Source organism: Ascidiella aspersa, chromosome 7, assembly GCF_963924565.1.
Source record: "Ascidiella aspersa chromosome 7, kaAscAspe10.2, whole genome shotgun sequence".
NCBI lineage: Eukaryota > Metazoa > Chordata > Ascidiacea > Phlebobranchia > Ascidiidae > Ascidiella > Ascidiella aspersa.
Window position 1 is genome coordinate 10,077,276 of NC_139453.1, and position 14,702 is coordinate 10,091,977.

A 14,702-nucleotide genomic window follows, 5' to 3' on the forward strand; every position below is an offset into this window, starting at 1 on the left:
GCTTACAATCATATTATCCTATTGCAAAATATAAATTAAAAAAACATTTACACAAACACTTCACCCTGTTTTCTTTATTCTTGTTAACCACACAACTACTAAAAGTAATATAATACAAAGCATACTAGAATTACATGTATGGTAAAAGCTACAACAAATATAGTCTACAAATACACATTAGGTACTCTGTGTTGTGACATTCAAGCGACAGAAGGCAACCACAGAACGGTACCCGAGATTGGAACTTGTCCACATTCCTGCATTGGCGAATGACCTCCGTGCATCGTTTGCCACAGCCCAAATTACTGCTGCAGGCCCACCAGATCTTGGATAGCTCGGCTGCCAATGTGCGTAAAGAGGACCTCCCGTTGAACTTAAAAGTACACCATTCTAAAAAAATATTTTAAAGGGTTACTTGAGTAATACTTTGAGTAAATGTTAAAGACTTACTTGAGTATACAAAGTGTGCAGCGTCAGGGCATAATTAAGTTTTACAATCGTTTGATTTTAAGCCAATTTCCACAGTTGTAATGACTTCACTAAAGTGCACGAAAGTCAATGTTTAAAATTACTTGACGTGCTAACTTGGCCCATAAGTGGCACAACGCTTGCTTTTTGGTTATTTTTTTACACATTGGATACGAACTGGGCTTCGGAAAACAGGAACACTTAAAGAACTAAGCAGCTTTAATTTCTTACCTCGTAAGTTGAGGCCAGCCAAACTCGTGCCACGTCGTCCAGTGGTCTGTCGATGTACAGACCCCAAGCCCTTTGTATATATCTGTAAAGCGCCAAGTACATCTCCTCGCTTTCAATATCGACCAGAGTTCCGTTGTAGAACCGGCAAAGGCTCTCTGCCGCTGCTTTACCTTTGCTATGCTCTTCCCACACAACAGTTTGCGGAAGCCAGTAGCAGGAACCGTTGAACGAAACACCGGGGCATTGCGACAGTTCTAAACAACAGTAGATGTTTGTTACAAATGTGTTGCAGTCGTTACAAGTTTAGCCTTGTGAGGCAGATTCCAGGTGTCTTGCAACATGTTCAAAATGCGTTGATAGGTATGTTGTAGCCTATTTGCCGTAGCACTTTTTTCCAAATAAATGTAAAGGAAATTAAAATCATAAAGACCTTCTGCATAGTAAGTAGTTTATATGTGTATTGCCTTCAATATTATTAAATAAATTGATGTGTTTTACTTTTATTTTTATTTAATGATGCAAACGTGTTTAACAGAATTTGAAAATAACTGATTTGGCGCAATATATGTTGAAATTTGCAACATACCTTTGATTTTCCTGTCGATTTTGTGCTCTATTATGTTCCAATCGATGATGGCCTTCGGGCCGACGGGTCCTACTGGTCCGGAACCGCCTCTAAAGCCCCTTGGGCCTTTTCGTCCAGGAGGTCCCTGGATTCCTCCAAAAGGCGAACTATTTCTTGCGCTTGATTGCTGCATCTCGAACAGGCTTCCAATAGGTTTACAAACCAAAAAGTCGTTTGGTGCAGGTATTCCGTGGCCAGCTGAACTGCAAACTTTCAGCATAAAAGAGACAGTCAGGAAAAAATGACGCATTTTCTTAAATTTTCAGTTGGAGATGAACGTTATGTCGGCTGCTGAATTTTATGATCCAGCTCGTCCAAGTCTGCTTTTATAACCTCGATCGGCCGTAACGTCTGCGTGAATTAGCGACAAATGTGTTGAATAGAACCTCACATGGTTGCTTCCTTTACGTTGTCGCATCGCTTTCCGCTGACATGCTTTAACCTTACAAGGTATCACGACGTGCGACAACCGGTTTCACTGCAGAAAACCAAATATGGCTGGAGCAAATTCGACAGGTAACGAACAAACATATTTCATATTTCTAAAGCATTGCAAATATAGAAAGCAAGATAAGCTTTATCTTCTCAAATAAAATGAAAGGCGCGTTGTCGTTTTCTGATAATTTGTCTAAAAACGTATAGGATTACGATAACTGGCTTTTGTACTAACACATTTACAAATAGTATGTTTTATTTACTATCAAGTCAAAACACAATTCCCCAAATTGCGCGAAAAGAGTGTTCGTGTGTAAAGCAGTCGTTTTTTTTTATCCGGAAAGTTCCGTTTTCTTTGTGCTAACGGCTAACCTACACGAGTACAAGTAACTCTTTACCGACTTTTGTTTTCGAAGTTTTGTCGAACTGTGTTTGTAAAGGCATTTTTGTTGAGTTTGATTTAATTCTGCGCGGTTTGAATAGTTAAAAAGGAGAATAAACGGTCTCTTTCAATAACTTTTTTTGGTTTGGAAAAATATTTATTTCGCCTCAACAACATAGACAACTTACTGGCTTCGTATTATGACGCACAATTTTTTTATTATTAGTTTGTGATAGGAAAGCATGCTTTTTCCACATACGAACAAGTACATAAGTATTAATTTAACTTAAAATCTAAAGACCAACTACTTCACTTTCAAATTGTATTAATTTCCTTGACAATAACTTAATACAAAACGCGCAAAGACGCAACGCCAAAGCAGTAGAACACAATAACCCTTGAGCTAGTTAAAACAAGACTGTCTTTGTTCGAAAATTCCTAAACGCATTGATATTGAAAACTTCACACTTTATGAATAATTTTTTTATTTTAGTTACATTTAGTGTATTCCTTAAACAGAAAGTAATAATAGTATCATCTAAAAATGCGCTAGTTGAAAAACACGATCGTATCGGCCTACGTCAGCGAAATATAATATACTGCGTAACATTTTGAAACATACAGTATTTTAGGTACATATTAGCGAAATCGCATCATGATTCATTTTTGTCGAAAACATCCCTATTCACAATAAATCGGGATAGGCAAAAACAAATTTTACACAACAGTCCAAACATAACACCAAGGGACTTAGCCTAAACTAAAATCCATGTAGATTGGCCCGATTGCCATAAACTTCAATATTCCTTTAATTTTTCGTCATAAAGTGACGTCATAAAACAATTAATCCTAAAAAACTCTTTTCTCGAGAGTATACGCAAATACGCAACTAAAGTGAGTTCTAATCGCGCAAAGCGCTGTAAGAATTGCTTCGATATAAACTTTCACTATTTATAAGGGTTCTCAAACGGGGATATGCGTACCTTCCTGGTACCGCGAGAGAAAATTCGGTGGTACGCTAGCAAGTTCATTTCACTGGCACTTGACGGTTTCCGCTACAATGATTCAAAGAAATTGTGACGGACTGAAAAAAGTATACTACCTTAGCTAAACCGAACATGCTGCGCAAGTTTATGGTTTGCTACTTGACAACAAATTACTGTTATTGGTGTAGCGACTTTTTAGTTATGTTGAGAAACTTATTGGTGGTATCCTATATTCGTTTAATAAGTAACAAAACCTAAAGTCGCTAAGTGAGTTCTATCCGGGTAATTATAAATTCTATTCTGTCCTTAGGAATAATCAAACAACACAAATGTATCTCTTTAGTATATATTGGGTTAAGTGTAAAAGATGAGCGTTAATAACTATCACAAACAAGAGTTAGCATTAATATCGGCATTACACAAATCTACTTACAATATTATTGTCAAATCATAACATGTTACTGCAATAACCACGAATCAAAACTGGCAATTTAGAACCGAATCGTTCTCAAATATATAGCACAAAATGCAATTCAATTTAGCAAAGTCATCGCGCTAACAATTCTATTTCTGGCCAAGTTGGTAATTTAGAAACACAAAAAAGTCCATCAGTCGTTCAAAGACCTGCAGACTAGGCCAGCAGGAATTTTTTAAGATAAACAGTACGCTGGACTTGGCGCCCACTTATCTCGCCCGAGTGGCCATCGCTTCGGGCAGCGAATGTCGCTCGCACGCACAGGCTACATTAACATTGTATGCTCTAAATGACCGAAATAAAGTCGTGGTAATGTACACCTGAAAAAGATAGAAAGAAACAGACAATAACTACATTAATTTCGAAATACAAAAACACTTAAGAATTATCGCCGTCTTAAAACCTATTTAACAATTCGTAATAACTCCTAATGATAGTGGAACTTTGAGATTATATGCTTGTGACAATTAACAAGTTTAGGTGTTTACTGTGTTGATACACACGTAACAATTGGAATGGAAAATATAAGTAGAAAGCGATTTACTTTTATTACCATAACCAACGTTTGTTTTACGATATTTTCTCTTCATTGAGAGTCATTAATATTGAATCGTAATAAAAGAGCTTTTACATTGCTTTATGCATTGTGACCGCAACTGTACAGTCTACAACTGTAACGAGTTTCAGATTATTATCACTGTAACAAGTTTCAGAATATCCACTGCCATGCTGATTACGTAAGCCAAGATCAAGATTATTTGATAAAAGGACGCTGGGCATAAAACAAATTGGCAATTGTTCAAAAAATAAATGTGCTAAAACGAGCTTTTCAGACCCTTGCTCTAAGTCTAAATGTTGCCTGTTGAGGTTTTGATGTTGAGTTCTGTCAGGTTGGGAAGAAGCGTAGGAAATTCACACAGCCTCTTCATTTCAGTCCTGAAAATGTAAATGGTAGAACTGGTGTGCATACATCAAAAATTGAGTTTGCTCCACAGAAAGTTTCTTGAGATGTAGTGTTCTAAATTTGAGGATTATGACCAAAAATGGGCATTGAATTTTAGGTAAAATATTTATTGGTCTTGTATAGTCAAAAGAGAAGATTTATTTGCAAAACAAAGCATTGAAATCTGTAAAAAATATAAGGGAAAAAACAGGGCTGCGGACCGACTCCGGCCAAAAAATTAACTCGAGTACGACTCCCGAATACCAACTCCGGCTAAATGTGCGATTTCGTAGAGTCCTGAGTTCGGATCCGACTGTACAGCCTGTATTTTACCCATTGATGTAACTAAAAAAAGGTGGATATTCAGCCATCCAGTCATAGGAGGGTCATATCATCCATTCACCCACAATTCATTCTTGGAAAGATTCTACCATTTGGTATTACTCTTTCACGATTAAAATTTTTTCGACCTTATTAGTTTCGAAATGAGACTCAGGGCGCAAAACAAACCGACGCCTTTGAGTCTCGAGTCCATTTCAAACTAAGCAACCCTGGCGCAACACTTTTTTTTTTTTTAAATGGCAAAAAACGCAGACAATTTACCAATTCTCGTGGCTTACGAAGAACTTCGCTTTGCAGGTTTGAAACCCGTTGAACCCAATGGAAATCATGGCAGAGTAACATCCCATGTCTGTAAAAGAAAGCGATCACTAACTAAAAAAACAATAGTAAATAATAAACACATTGTTCTTTACAAATAACAATAATTGTACATCTTTGACTAAACTAACTTTTATCTAACTTCTTTGGTGCGCATGTTTATGTGTGTCAACTTCCGGTTTGTGAGTGTTGATCAATCTGACCAGCTGTTTGGTATTAAATAAAAATATCTCCTCAGAAGTAGTTTTCCAACTTATGTAAAATGACAACTGAGTTACTGTTTGAAATTATTGAAAACATAATTTTTAGTCCCAATTAAGTCATTTGCTAAATTGAGTACAACTCCAAACATTTTCTATAAATAACAAGTCAAGTCTCGGTCCAAGTCATTAGTTTCTTAAGTCAAGTCCCAATCCAAGACACCAGGCCACCATATTAAGTCAATCTCAAGTCAATTTTGTGGCATGAAAATGACATGTTAAACTATTAAAATTAGTATTTCCAAGCAATACTATGCATAACGAAAAATATCTTTAAAAAATCGAAGAATTTAAGCATAGTAAACTTAAGTGCTTAAGCCAACTAATAGTTTTAGGACATTACAACACAGCGGTTTCCTTCTACCTTTCCAAATAATCCAATCGCCGACTTGCACCTCCGGAAGCTTGTCGTTGGTTCGGATTTTATCGCGACCATCGTTGGTCGGACCAAATATGGTGCTGGCGTAAGTTGGAGTCACATGTTTTTCCTCCTAATTGGAAGAATGCGTCAATTTGAGTGCATAAGCGGAAACACAGTATGTTTTCGCTAAATTAGATTTTTAGATAAACAAATTGACGATTATTGACGACTTTATTTTCAGTGTAGCCTATATCAATTTGTAGAATTATTAAGGGTTTTTAAAGTAAGCATCCCTTTTATCTGGAATCTATATAAATATAATGGAACGTCCTTCATGCTAAACCCAACCAATAGATAGTGTGAATGTATAAATGCTTATCTTCAGAAAGATTTCAATCCCCCTTTAATGCCCCTGATGAAAACAAAATTCACTTTAAGGCTTCTTGGGTGATGGGTCGCATTAAGAGTCGGGCCCATGATGAAACTGTTGTATATGCCATCGTTGGTGACGTAACTTATGCCATCTATTTGAACAACAAATACGTTAACATACCGCTCAAGGTCTCAGCATTTTTGCGATTGTTTCAAACAATTCAAAATGCGTTAACTTGAACAGACAGTAAAAAGCAAAACCAAAGCTAAATATTAAACAATCACTAATTCGAATATATTTGTTACAAAAAGTTTTAACAATAATAGAGTGCGATAAATTAGAAGCAAACACATAAAGTTTAAGGATAAATGAAAGAAAACAAATAGCTAGATTAAACTATACTTAAAAAAATAAATTAACAATAAATCTTTGTCGATACAGCTGAAACTGCATAGTCGAGGACAACGTCTTCTTTAACCTGACGTTTTCTTTTTGGCGTAGACGTTGGTGACCAGATTTATAGCTCTCCCGGGGAAAAATCGGCCGGGTTCAGAGATTATTTTTACACCGCTAGACGGCGGAAAGTGCTCTCCTAGTGAATCCCGAATTACCGCGGCCACCTGGAGCATAAATAAACCGAGATAGAACCGTTTGGAGTAATGCGCGCGCAAAATGCTTTGATATTTTGAAAAACGAAACCGACAGAAAAGCCCAACCATGAGCAATACGAAAAAACTACATGAAAAAATGTACAATTGTAATGTATATTTTTGCTTACAATTTATAGACGACTTTGGTTTGGCAAAAAGTTTTGCTGTTGTTATCTCACTCAGGTACCTATCTTTTTAAATTCAAAAAATTACTGCAAATTTAAAACTTTCAAGCGGTTATGTACCGTTTTGCATTTGATTGCTTTCCTACTAAATTTCTTTAACAAGAAATATTTGCGCTCAAACCCGCCAGTGGCATATTTCGATTCGAAATGTTGCCGCCATTGTCATTTAAAAAATGCACTGGCGTAAATTTTGCAAAATAATATTTGAGCGGGAATCTTCGGCAACCAAGATTTACTAAATGCGGTCGTTTCCTGTATGTAGTTTGTAATATATTTACAATCGCTTGCTAATGAGTACACAGATTGCGTTCAACCCATATCAAAAAATTTACAGAACCTTCTCGAACGAAAGCAAGTCATCGTCATCCTGCGTTCCGGGGAAGCCCCCGCCGATGTCGAGCAGCTTAAAATCAAAGCCACAAGTTTTGGCGAAATCGAAAAGCAGTCGGGCTTTGGCGTTTGCTCGGCGGTAAGAGTCTGCTTCCGGGTTGCCAGATCCAACGTGGTACCTGCAAAGATGAAACAAAATCATTTCATTTTCAGCTAACGTCTTTATTTTCAAGTCCAATTTTATAATGGTTGTTAGGTTTAAGTAAAGCTTTTCGAGTCTATTTTGAGTTGTGAAAACTGTTATAATCGATTTTTAACGATTCTTTCGCTATCGTATATGATGCAAATCATCTTCCAAACTCCGGCCTGCAACTTTAATCTTTTTTCAACAGAAATCTCACAACTAACTCGAAAATAAATTCTTCTAAACTCTAACCCTAATATACTATTATCTTTCCACCAAGATCGCGTATATTTAGGTCGTACAGTGACAGAAAAGTTCCATTTCTCATCGTCAAATGTCACGCAATATAGCAACAAATTAAGCTGGAGATCAGGGCTGCGAAGTCCATCTCCCAAACTCGACTATATCAAAAAAATAAACCCGACTTCGACTCCGACTCCGCAGATCTGCTGGAGATCAGTCGTTTGTCAAGCAAAACACACTTACGAAATCCCTACAATTTCCATGTTAAGCTCTTTTGCCTTTAAAATGAGTCGTTTGCTTTCGGCGATGGTTGCCCCAAATTTGCTGGCAAAGTTTCCAACACCTCCGGGCGAGTCTTTCATGTGTAGACGTAATATCAGCCTGCGAAAAAGTTGTACCATAACGTTAATAAGCCGAGATGCATTACTAGATAGTAAATTTGCAGTAATACACAACATAAAAGCATTTGCTGTTTCTGTATAATATCTGTAAAATACCTCGCTTAGATAAAGTTCACACCATTGTTGCACACAAGGCATTCAAATACTAATTAAATCCTACTCAAGTCATTTGCAAAATAAAACATGGTCTCAGCCCAGGTCATTGATGTGGCCAGTTAAGTACAAGTCGATCCATTGTAACAAAGCATGCCTTTTCTCTTTGACTCCATTGCAATTAAAGCATTTGTAGAAAATAACCGAATTTTACAAAAATGTAGTATAAAAACACATCAAATTTCAAATCAAGTCAGTTGCCTATAAGTAACTTAAGCCAAAGTCAAGTCAGTTGTCCAAAACACTAAAATCATTTTCAGTGATCTGAAAACAGTTAGTCCTACTTAATCGCGCCTGAAGTTGGTGATTACACCACTTTAAGAAACATAAATAGCAAATTTGACCTAGCTTTGGGAAAAAGGCGATGAATTTTTAACAGTTCCTCCTCGTTGTCGAACGTCATCTTTCTGACGTCATTACTTTTCAAGTGGCAAATATGTGACGTCATCTTGAAAGTATTGGCCATGACGATCCGTTCGGGTTGGACGCCACACGAAAGAACGTGATTGATCTCGTTCTAAAAACACAAAACAAAGTTAAAGCTTACAAAGAAATACAGAGATATTTTCAGCACGAAATTATTCAAGGGTTATAATCCTGCTTCTTTCAAATAAATGTAGAATCAACCCTCACTATACATGCAAAACATAAAGAGTCAGATCCATACTTATGTCTTGACTCTACTGAAGTGAAATCAAATTTTTGAAACAGCTTCACTTGATTATTTTTTTTCGGGCAAAATGCCATGACTTGGCCGAAATATTTGAAGTGAATATATTTCCCTGAGCTTGACTTACAATTACATTGACAAAATGGAGCCCTACCGTGCTGCTAATGACTTTGACTATAAGACTTTACTTTCTGTTTTGCAAAATGTGTGGACTTCATTTCAAAATGTATTGCTAACAACACTAGAAATCGTTTAGGCAAATAACTTGTTCAGTATTCAACCTACAACTGCAATGACTTTTTTTTTAACTGGACCATGGCTTGCTAATTAAAAAAACTCCTTAACTTGGGATTAAGTAATTTGGCAAATGACTCGACATCATATTTAAAGTAACTTTTTTACAGCACTGCAGATCAAAAAGGCAGTCGTTTAGACCTGTGGTCATTAAACTACGGCCCACGGGTCAAATTCTACCGTCAGTTTCATTTATACGGCCGGCGGCACATTTTCTTAATAATCCCAAAATACCGTCATTAAACGATTAATAACGGAAAAGTCCATTGGATGCAAATACAAGCTAAAATTCGACGAGGTTCCTATAAAAGACGATTTCCTATGTTTTCTACGCTTTTTTTTTTGCTTTAACAACAATCGAGTCAAATAAATTCGAAACAAAATTTTAATTTCGGACCGCTTTCTTTGTTCGTTACAGTAATCCGCCCCGCGATCACCAATCCTTATAGGTTATGCCCTTTGTTAAAAAGTATGGTGACCTTTAGACTCACCTTGCTGGCGCAGTCAAATCCGCAACCGAGGGCAGCCAAGGTTCTTATTACCGGGGTGAATGGGTTGGCCTTCATGGCGTAGAAGGGTTGCACGTTTGGGAGTTCTTTCATCCAGCGTTTAAATTGCGAGAGCACGATTCCGAGGTCGCACACAAAAAACGGCTCGTCCCAATCCTAAACATAACGAAAGAAATAGTATACGCCTACAGAAGCTTTTTTAGGTCCAAATAAATGTGTTTGCTGCTTCAATTAACAGTTTAAGGCCAGCATAGAAAACTTTACAGTTTGTGGGACGTCATTGTTTATCATATACGGGCGGTGTTTTTCTGAAAGCTGTTTATGTCGTTTGAAAGAAAATTAATCTGTTACTGCGAATCTATAACATGTTTTGTAATGTTATGCAGTAATCTTTACACGTAGTATTTTTTCGGTCAAAAGAAGCATTTTACAAACTGCGAGCGTTTAAAACATTTACAACTTATCTATTAGATAGGCTGCATGGTATACAAGCCGAACATCATTATTCATAGTTGAATACTTTTGTTTGCATGAATATCGCAGTGACGTAAGTAATACATTGTAAAACCTCTTTTTACTTAAAACAGTTATATGATACTTCAGTCTTAGCTGCCAAAGTATTGCTAAATTTCGTTTGCGGGTTTCGTGTCATAAAACGCTAAAGTATACTCACGTCGAACTCCAAATACTCTTGAGTAGCCTTAACGGCAACTTCACTAAAACTCGTTCCGTCTTCCACAAGGTTTACTCTTTGCTCTCGAGTCCTTATCACCGGATCGATATAAAAATCCGGATGCAGATCATGCGCCCTGGCGTTCATTTTTACTCTTCCTTTGTAACTTACAAAAATACCTAATGTGGTGTCAGTAACACTATCACGGCAAAACAGGCTTAAGTAAAAAGTTTAGGCTTTGAGTCGTTTTATGGTATACATCTGCATGATTCTGAAAGATAAATCTACGTTTTTCCTGGTTCTTTCAGAATCAACTTTACTGTGTATTTTAAATACAGGGTGGGCCAAAAGTAGGGTTTGGGTGAAAAAGTAAATGTATTGTTTTCGTTTGAGTAGTTTTAAATTTCACGAATGCTCGATATCTTACACAGAAACTGTTTAATCTCTTAAATTCTCAAAATAATGCCCTCCACCAACATTGTAACATTCTTCTTTTTGTCCAATATGTTAACTTGTTTTCCAACAAGTTGGTCACGCATCGTTTCACAAAACTGCAGTCGGCGATCTTGGTCGTCCTCCAAAAACCTTGTACCAGTGGTGGTCGGTAGGGTTTAAATGTCAAGATATGCAATAAGCGTCGCAATGATGTTCTTGATATTTTTTGACCTGTTAACAAATGTCAAAACCACTAACGAGTGTAGAAGTCTTCAGTTGTAGAAGTCTTGGGACGTCCACATTTTGCTGCATTATTTACCGAACCCGTTTTATCAAATTTGTTTTTCAAACGATAAATTGCCTGTCGTGAAGGCGGAGGAGTGGGAAAGGCTTCTTGCCATAATTTACGTACCGTTTCAGCATTTTCATACTTGCAATACTTCTTTAAAATCCATTTTCTCTGCTCTTCATTTAAATTATTTGCCATTACCCCACTATTATAAAACTATTCTACACCTTACCAGCAGCTTGTTAACTAATGCAAATTTATAATAAACTTGATAATAAATTGCAAAGCCAAAAAGGTCGAGCAGATCGACACCATCATGATTAAGACGTTTCTATACGGGCTTGTATCATCTTCAGTTAATATGACTGAGAAGCAATTCCAGCATCACTTATAAAAGTGGGACGCAATTGTTGTCAGTCTGAGTTTCGAGAGTTAGGGCATTATTTAGCACCTCAGGTGTTTGGCAGGTACAGCGGTGTTAATAAGGTGTCAACGTTCAAGTGGAATACTGGATAAAACAATGTACAAATTGATTTGGTGTCAGATCGGCACCGATACCAGCCGTTTATCGGACGGGTGACGATAGTCTTACTGGCATTAGGCCTCAGCACAAAACCTTTTTAATTTGCTGTGTTTGAAAACAGTATACGATTTACGACCAACCAGCAATACTAGTAATTTTATAAGTTTTTAATTGTAAACTTTTATATCTTATGTCAGGCTTGTTTTTACGAAATTTCGAATTTCACCAAATTTTGACCTCTGCGTTTTCGCGTTGTGTACAATGACGTCACAAATTTACGTTGTAACGTAACGCCATAAACGAGTTAATTTTAAAATAGCCTTTGTTCTCGAGCGACTCTAATTGGGCAAAGCGGGCAAAAAATGAGATTTTAGCAAAAAATTGTAATTAACTAGAAAAAGTTGGGAAAAATAGAGTTTGGGAAGCATAACCTGCCCTTCAACACCAAAAGCTACATTTTAACAGGTTACCGACAAACGCCTTCATTTTGTTTAAATAATAAAAACGTTCATTTTACAGTGTGTAATGCCGCACGTCGCCTTTGGGTTAACCCGATTAAAAAACGGCTATAGACATGCCAAAAACATAATAGACTAAAATAGAGATTTTTAAAACATTCATTATTTTTACTAACGCAGCTAAAGTAGGTAAGAAACGCCGTACACTTCCCCTGGATAAACCCTGCCCCCAGACCATAGTGGTTTTTGACCACCAGTCTCGTCCGCCAGATTTTTGCAACTAACTTCATTTTGCAAACATATGCAGTATTTTGCCAATTTTGCGTAAATGCAAGAAATAGGGCCTATGTTAAATCTACTGAGGGGTATAGCTTAGCACAAAAGCGCCATTTCATAGCAATCTATATCTAAATTAAATTTTATTCCAACTTACAATGGCAAATGGCAACTGGCAATGGCTAACGCAGCTGGCAATGTCTAATATCGTAATTTCACACTAATAATCTCCTACTTATTTTCAGACCAATATTTCAGAATCTCGCACCCTGTATAATGCCATACTTCGCTTTAGGTTTTGTTTATAAACTCCGTTAGGTTTGTTTATCTGTAAGTTTTGTTTTAGACTTTGGTTAGTAATTTGCTCTATGGCAGTCTCAGTATAGAGAATCGCGCCTTCGGAATTTTGTTTAGTTTACCGGTCCAGCAATAACTGACGCCTAAGAATCCGTGCTCTAAAGCTACAAAAATTGGCTCCAACCTTGTTCTTTTTGATTTATAGTCACACTGCAGAGGTACTTGACTCACCGGCAAAAAATTGACTCATATTTTCGTGCAACGGAAATAGTCAGTGAAAGCCGAATTTAATTTGTTATGATTGCTGCTGTGCCCCGGATATGCGCTGTCTTGACTGATTTACCGCTGTATAAGCATATGGCGACCAAACACCACCGAATGTTTACTAAATAGTTGCCATCTTTCGTACATTTTATATTCTATACTAACTATTTTAACAATTTTATTACCTAAAAGTCCTATGCTGTAGGTAAAGCATAGCCTATACCAGATGTGGCCATCTTATGTTTGATTGCGATCGACTCAAATATTTTTACAGACTCACGATCGACCAGTGTCGTAGGAATAAATGTCACAACATCTTTTTTCTGTGACTACTGTAAATAAATTTATATTTCAACTTATTAAGCATCGTGAGTGGTAATTTCAAGTAGAGTTAATTTTCCACTTGAACAAACAACACGGTTCCTTTATTTAAGGTATACTTATTACCTTGTAAAACGACAAATTGTTGTTAGCCTACAATTGCCTATATTAGCCTTTCTTAACCTGGGTTAAATTTCCTCGTTTTACTGGGGTAAATGAGCTTTTAATCAAATCATCCGCATCAGTTGACGGGACAGAAAAACTTGTACCAGCTGTTTAGGTATTGGTAGCCTACTTTCCTAGTTCAAATAAAATGCTGATTCGACGCTAGCCTAGTAACCTATTTAATCTTAATCGTCTAGAGCAGGGGTGTCCAACTTAAACATGCCGGCGTGCCAATTTTTTATCTTATAACTTCTTCCCATGCCAAAGTTTAGCAACTATTTTTTTTAATAGTAAAAGCGCTTTTTATACAAAAAATAAAAACAGTATAATGTTATAATATCAGAAGTAATTGTTTGTTGTCGTAATTGATGGGATTGTTTTGTAATTTGAATAAACAATGACAATTGGCTGTTTAGCTTTTTTGGCAATTGGTTGTATTTTTGGGGGACATGCGTGCCATTTTTTATTAGGTCGCGTGCCACATTTGGCACGCTTGCCTCATCTTGGACACCCCTGGTCTAGATCTAGAGTCGGTAACGTTATCCTCGCTAATTGATGCATTTTTAGTTTATTGGCAACATCCATATATCTTCACTTCATTTGTCGTTGCCAAAAAAGGACAGCCGTCGCATTGAATATAAGTGATGTAATTTGTTTCTTCTGTTTTTCAAATAAATGATCACCATTTTCTATATTGGAGGTAAATCTGATATTGATCTTTGTTAAAAAGGTTAAACATACAAAACGACTTAAGAACCCATGGCCTATATAGTCACATAGAAAAGGTGTAAGTAAATTACTTTTAAAAAGCGAAATAATTTTATAGATTCTCTAAGTTGGTCAAAACTGCAATAATTTTGGATTTTATATGTAATTTTAAGTTATATAGATAGAATGGTAAAACGAAACTTTGAGTTCAAAAATGTTCAAAATGCAGGATAAAATAAAAAAGAATACAAAAGATTTGAGCGAACCGCTATAACTTTTATATTTAGTGACAAGGCAAAATTCCGCTGAGAAGAAGCCATAATCCTTTTGCGATGGCTGTCTCGTTTTTTAAAATCATGCTTCTTTGTAAGCTGGTTGCAATAGTTTTATTCAGGAATAAATATACTTATTTTTTAGAATTTTGTCATTGTCATTGACAATTAACAACTGTTAATGCACATATGCCTGCCAAAAC

General features: G+C 36.5%; 2 protein-coding genes across 2 annotated transcripts; both read right to left on the reverse strand.

Annotated features, from left to right (window-relative positions):
* Positions 1-177: 177 nt before the first annotated feature.
* On the reverse strand, positions 178-1,574 carry LOC146137655 (uncharacterized). The gene is made up of 3 exons (XM_083394410.1): positions 1,286-1,574; positions 700-953; positions 178-390 (listed from the first exon to the last, which is right to left on the reverse strand). Exons 1-3 carry the CDS (start codon positions 1,572-1,574, stop codon positions 178-180), a joined length of 756 nt encoding a protein of 251 aa, XP_083250536.1.
* Positions 1,575-4,450: 2,876 nt separating this feature from the next.
* On the reverse strand, positions 4,451-9,968 carry LOC146137656 (ornithine decarboxylase 1-like). Its single transcript, XM_083394411.1, has 9 exons — positions 9,801-9,968; positions 8,690-8,862; positions 8,035-8,172; positions 7,372-7,543; positions 6,678-6,819; positions 6,259-6,350; positions 5,830-5,956; positions 5,149-5,236; positions 4,451-4,538 (listed from the first exon to the last, which is right to left on the reverse strand). The coding sequence occupies exons 1-9, from the start codon at positions 9,909-9,911 to the stop codon at positions 4,451-4,453; spliced, it is 1,131 nt and encodes a 376-aa protein (XP_083250537.1). The 5' UTR covers positions 9,912-9,968.
* Positions 9,969-14,702: the final 4,734 nt, after the last annotated feature.

What these genes read in the sequence shown, in the direction of transcription:
- LOC146137655 (XM_083394410.1), bottom strand. Translation starts at nt 1,574, where the DNA reads ATGCGTCATTTTTTCCTGACTGTCTCTTTTATGCTGAAAGTTTGCAGT. An exon ending in AATCGACAGGAAAATCAAAG is followed by an intron (nt 954 to 1,285) that starts GTATGTTGCAAA and finishes ACTGTTGTTTAG; the next exon opens with AACTGTCGCAATGCCCCGGT. An exon ending in GGCTGGCCTCAACTTACGAG is followed by an intron (nt 391 to 699) that starts GTAAGAAATTAA and finishes ATATTTTTTTAG; the next exon opens with AATGGTGTACTTTTAAGTTC.
- LOC146137656 (XM_083394411.1), bottom strand. Translation starts at nt 9,911, where the DNA reads ATGAAAGAACTCCCAAACGTGCAACCCTTCTACGCCATGAAGGCCAAC. An exon ending in GATTTGACTGCGCCAGCAAG is followed by an intron (nt 8,863 to 9,800) that starts GTGAGTCTAAAG and finishes TTGTGTTTTTAG; the next exon opens with AACGAGATCAATCACGTTCT. An exon ending in ATGGAAATTGTAGGGATTTC is followed by an intron (nt 7,544 to 8,034) that starts GTAAGTGTGTTT and finishes TCATCTTTGCAG; the next exon opens with GTACCACGTTGGATCTGGCA.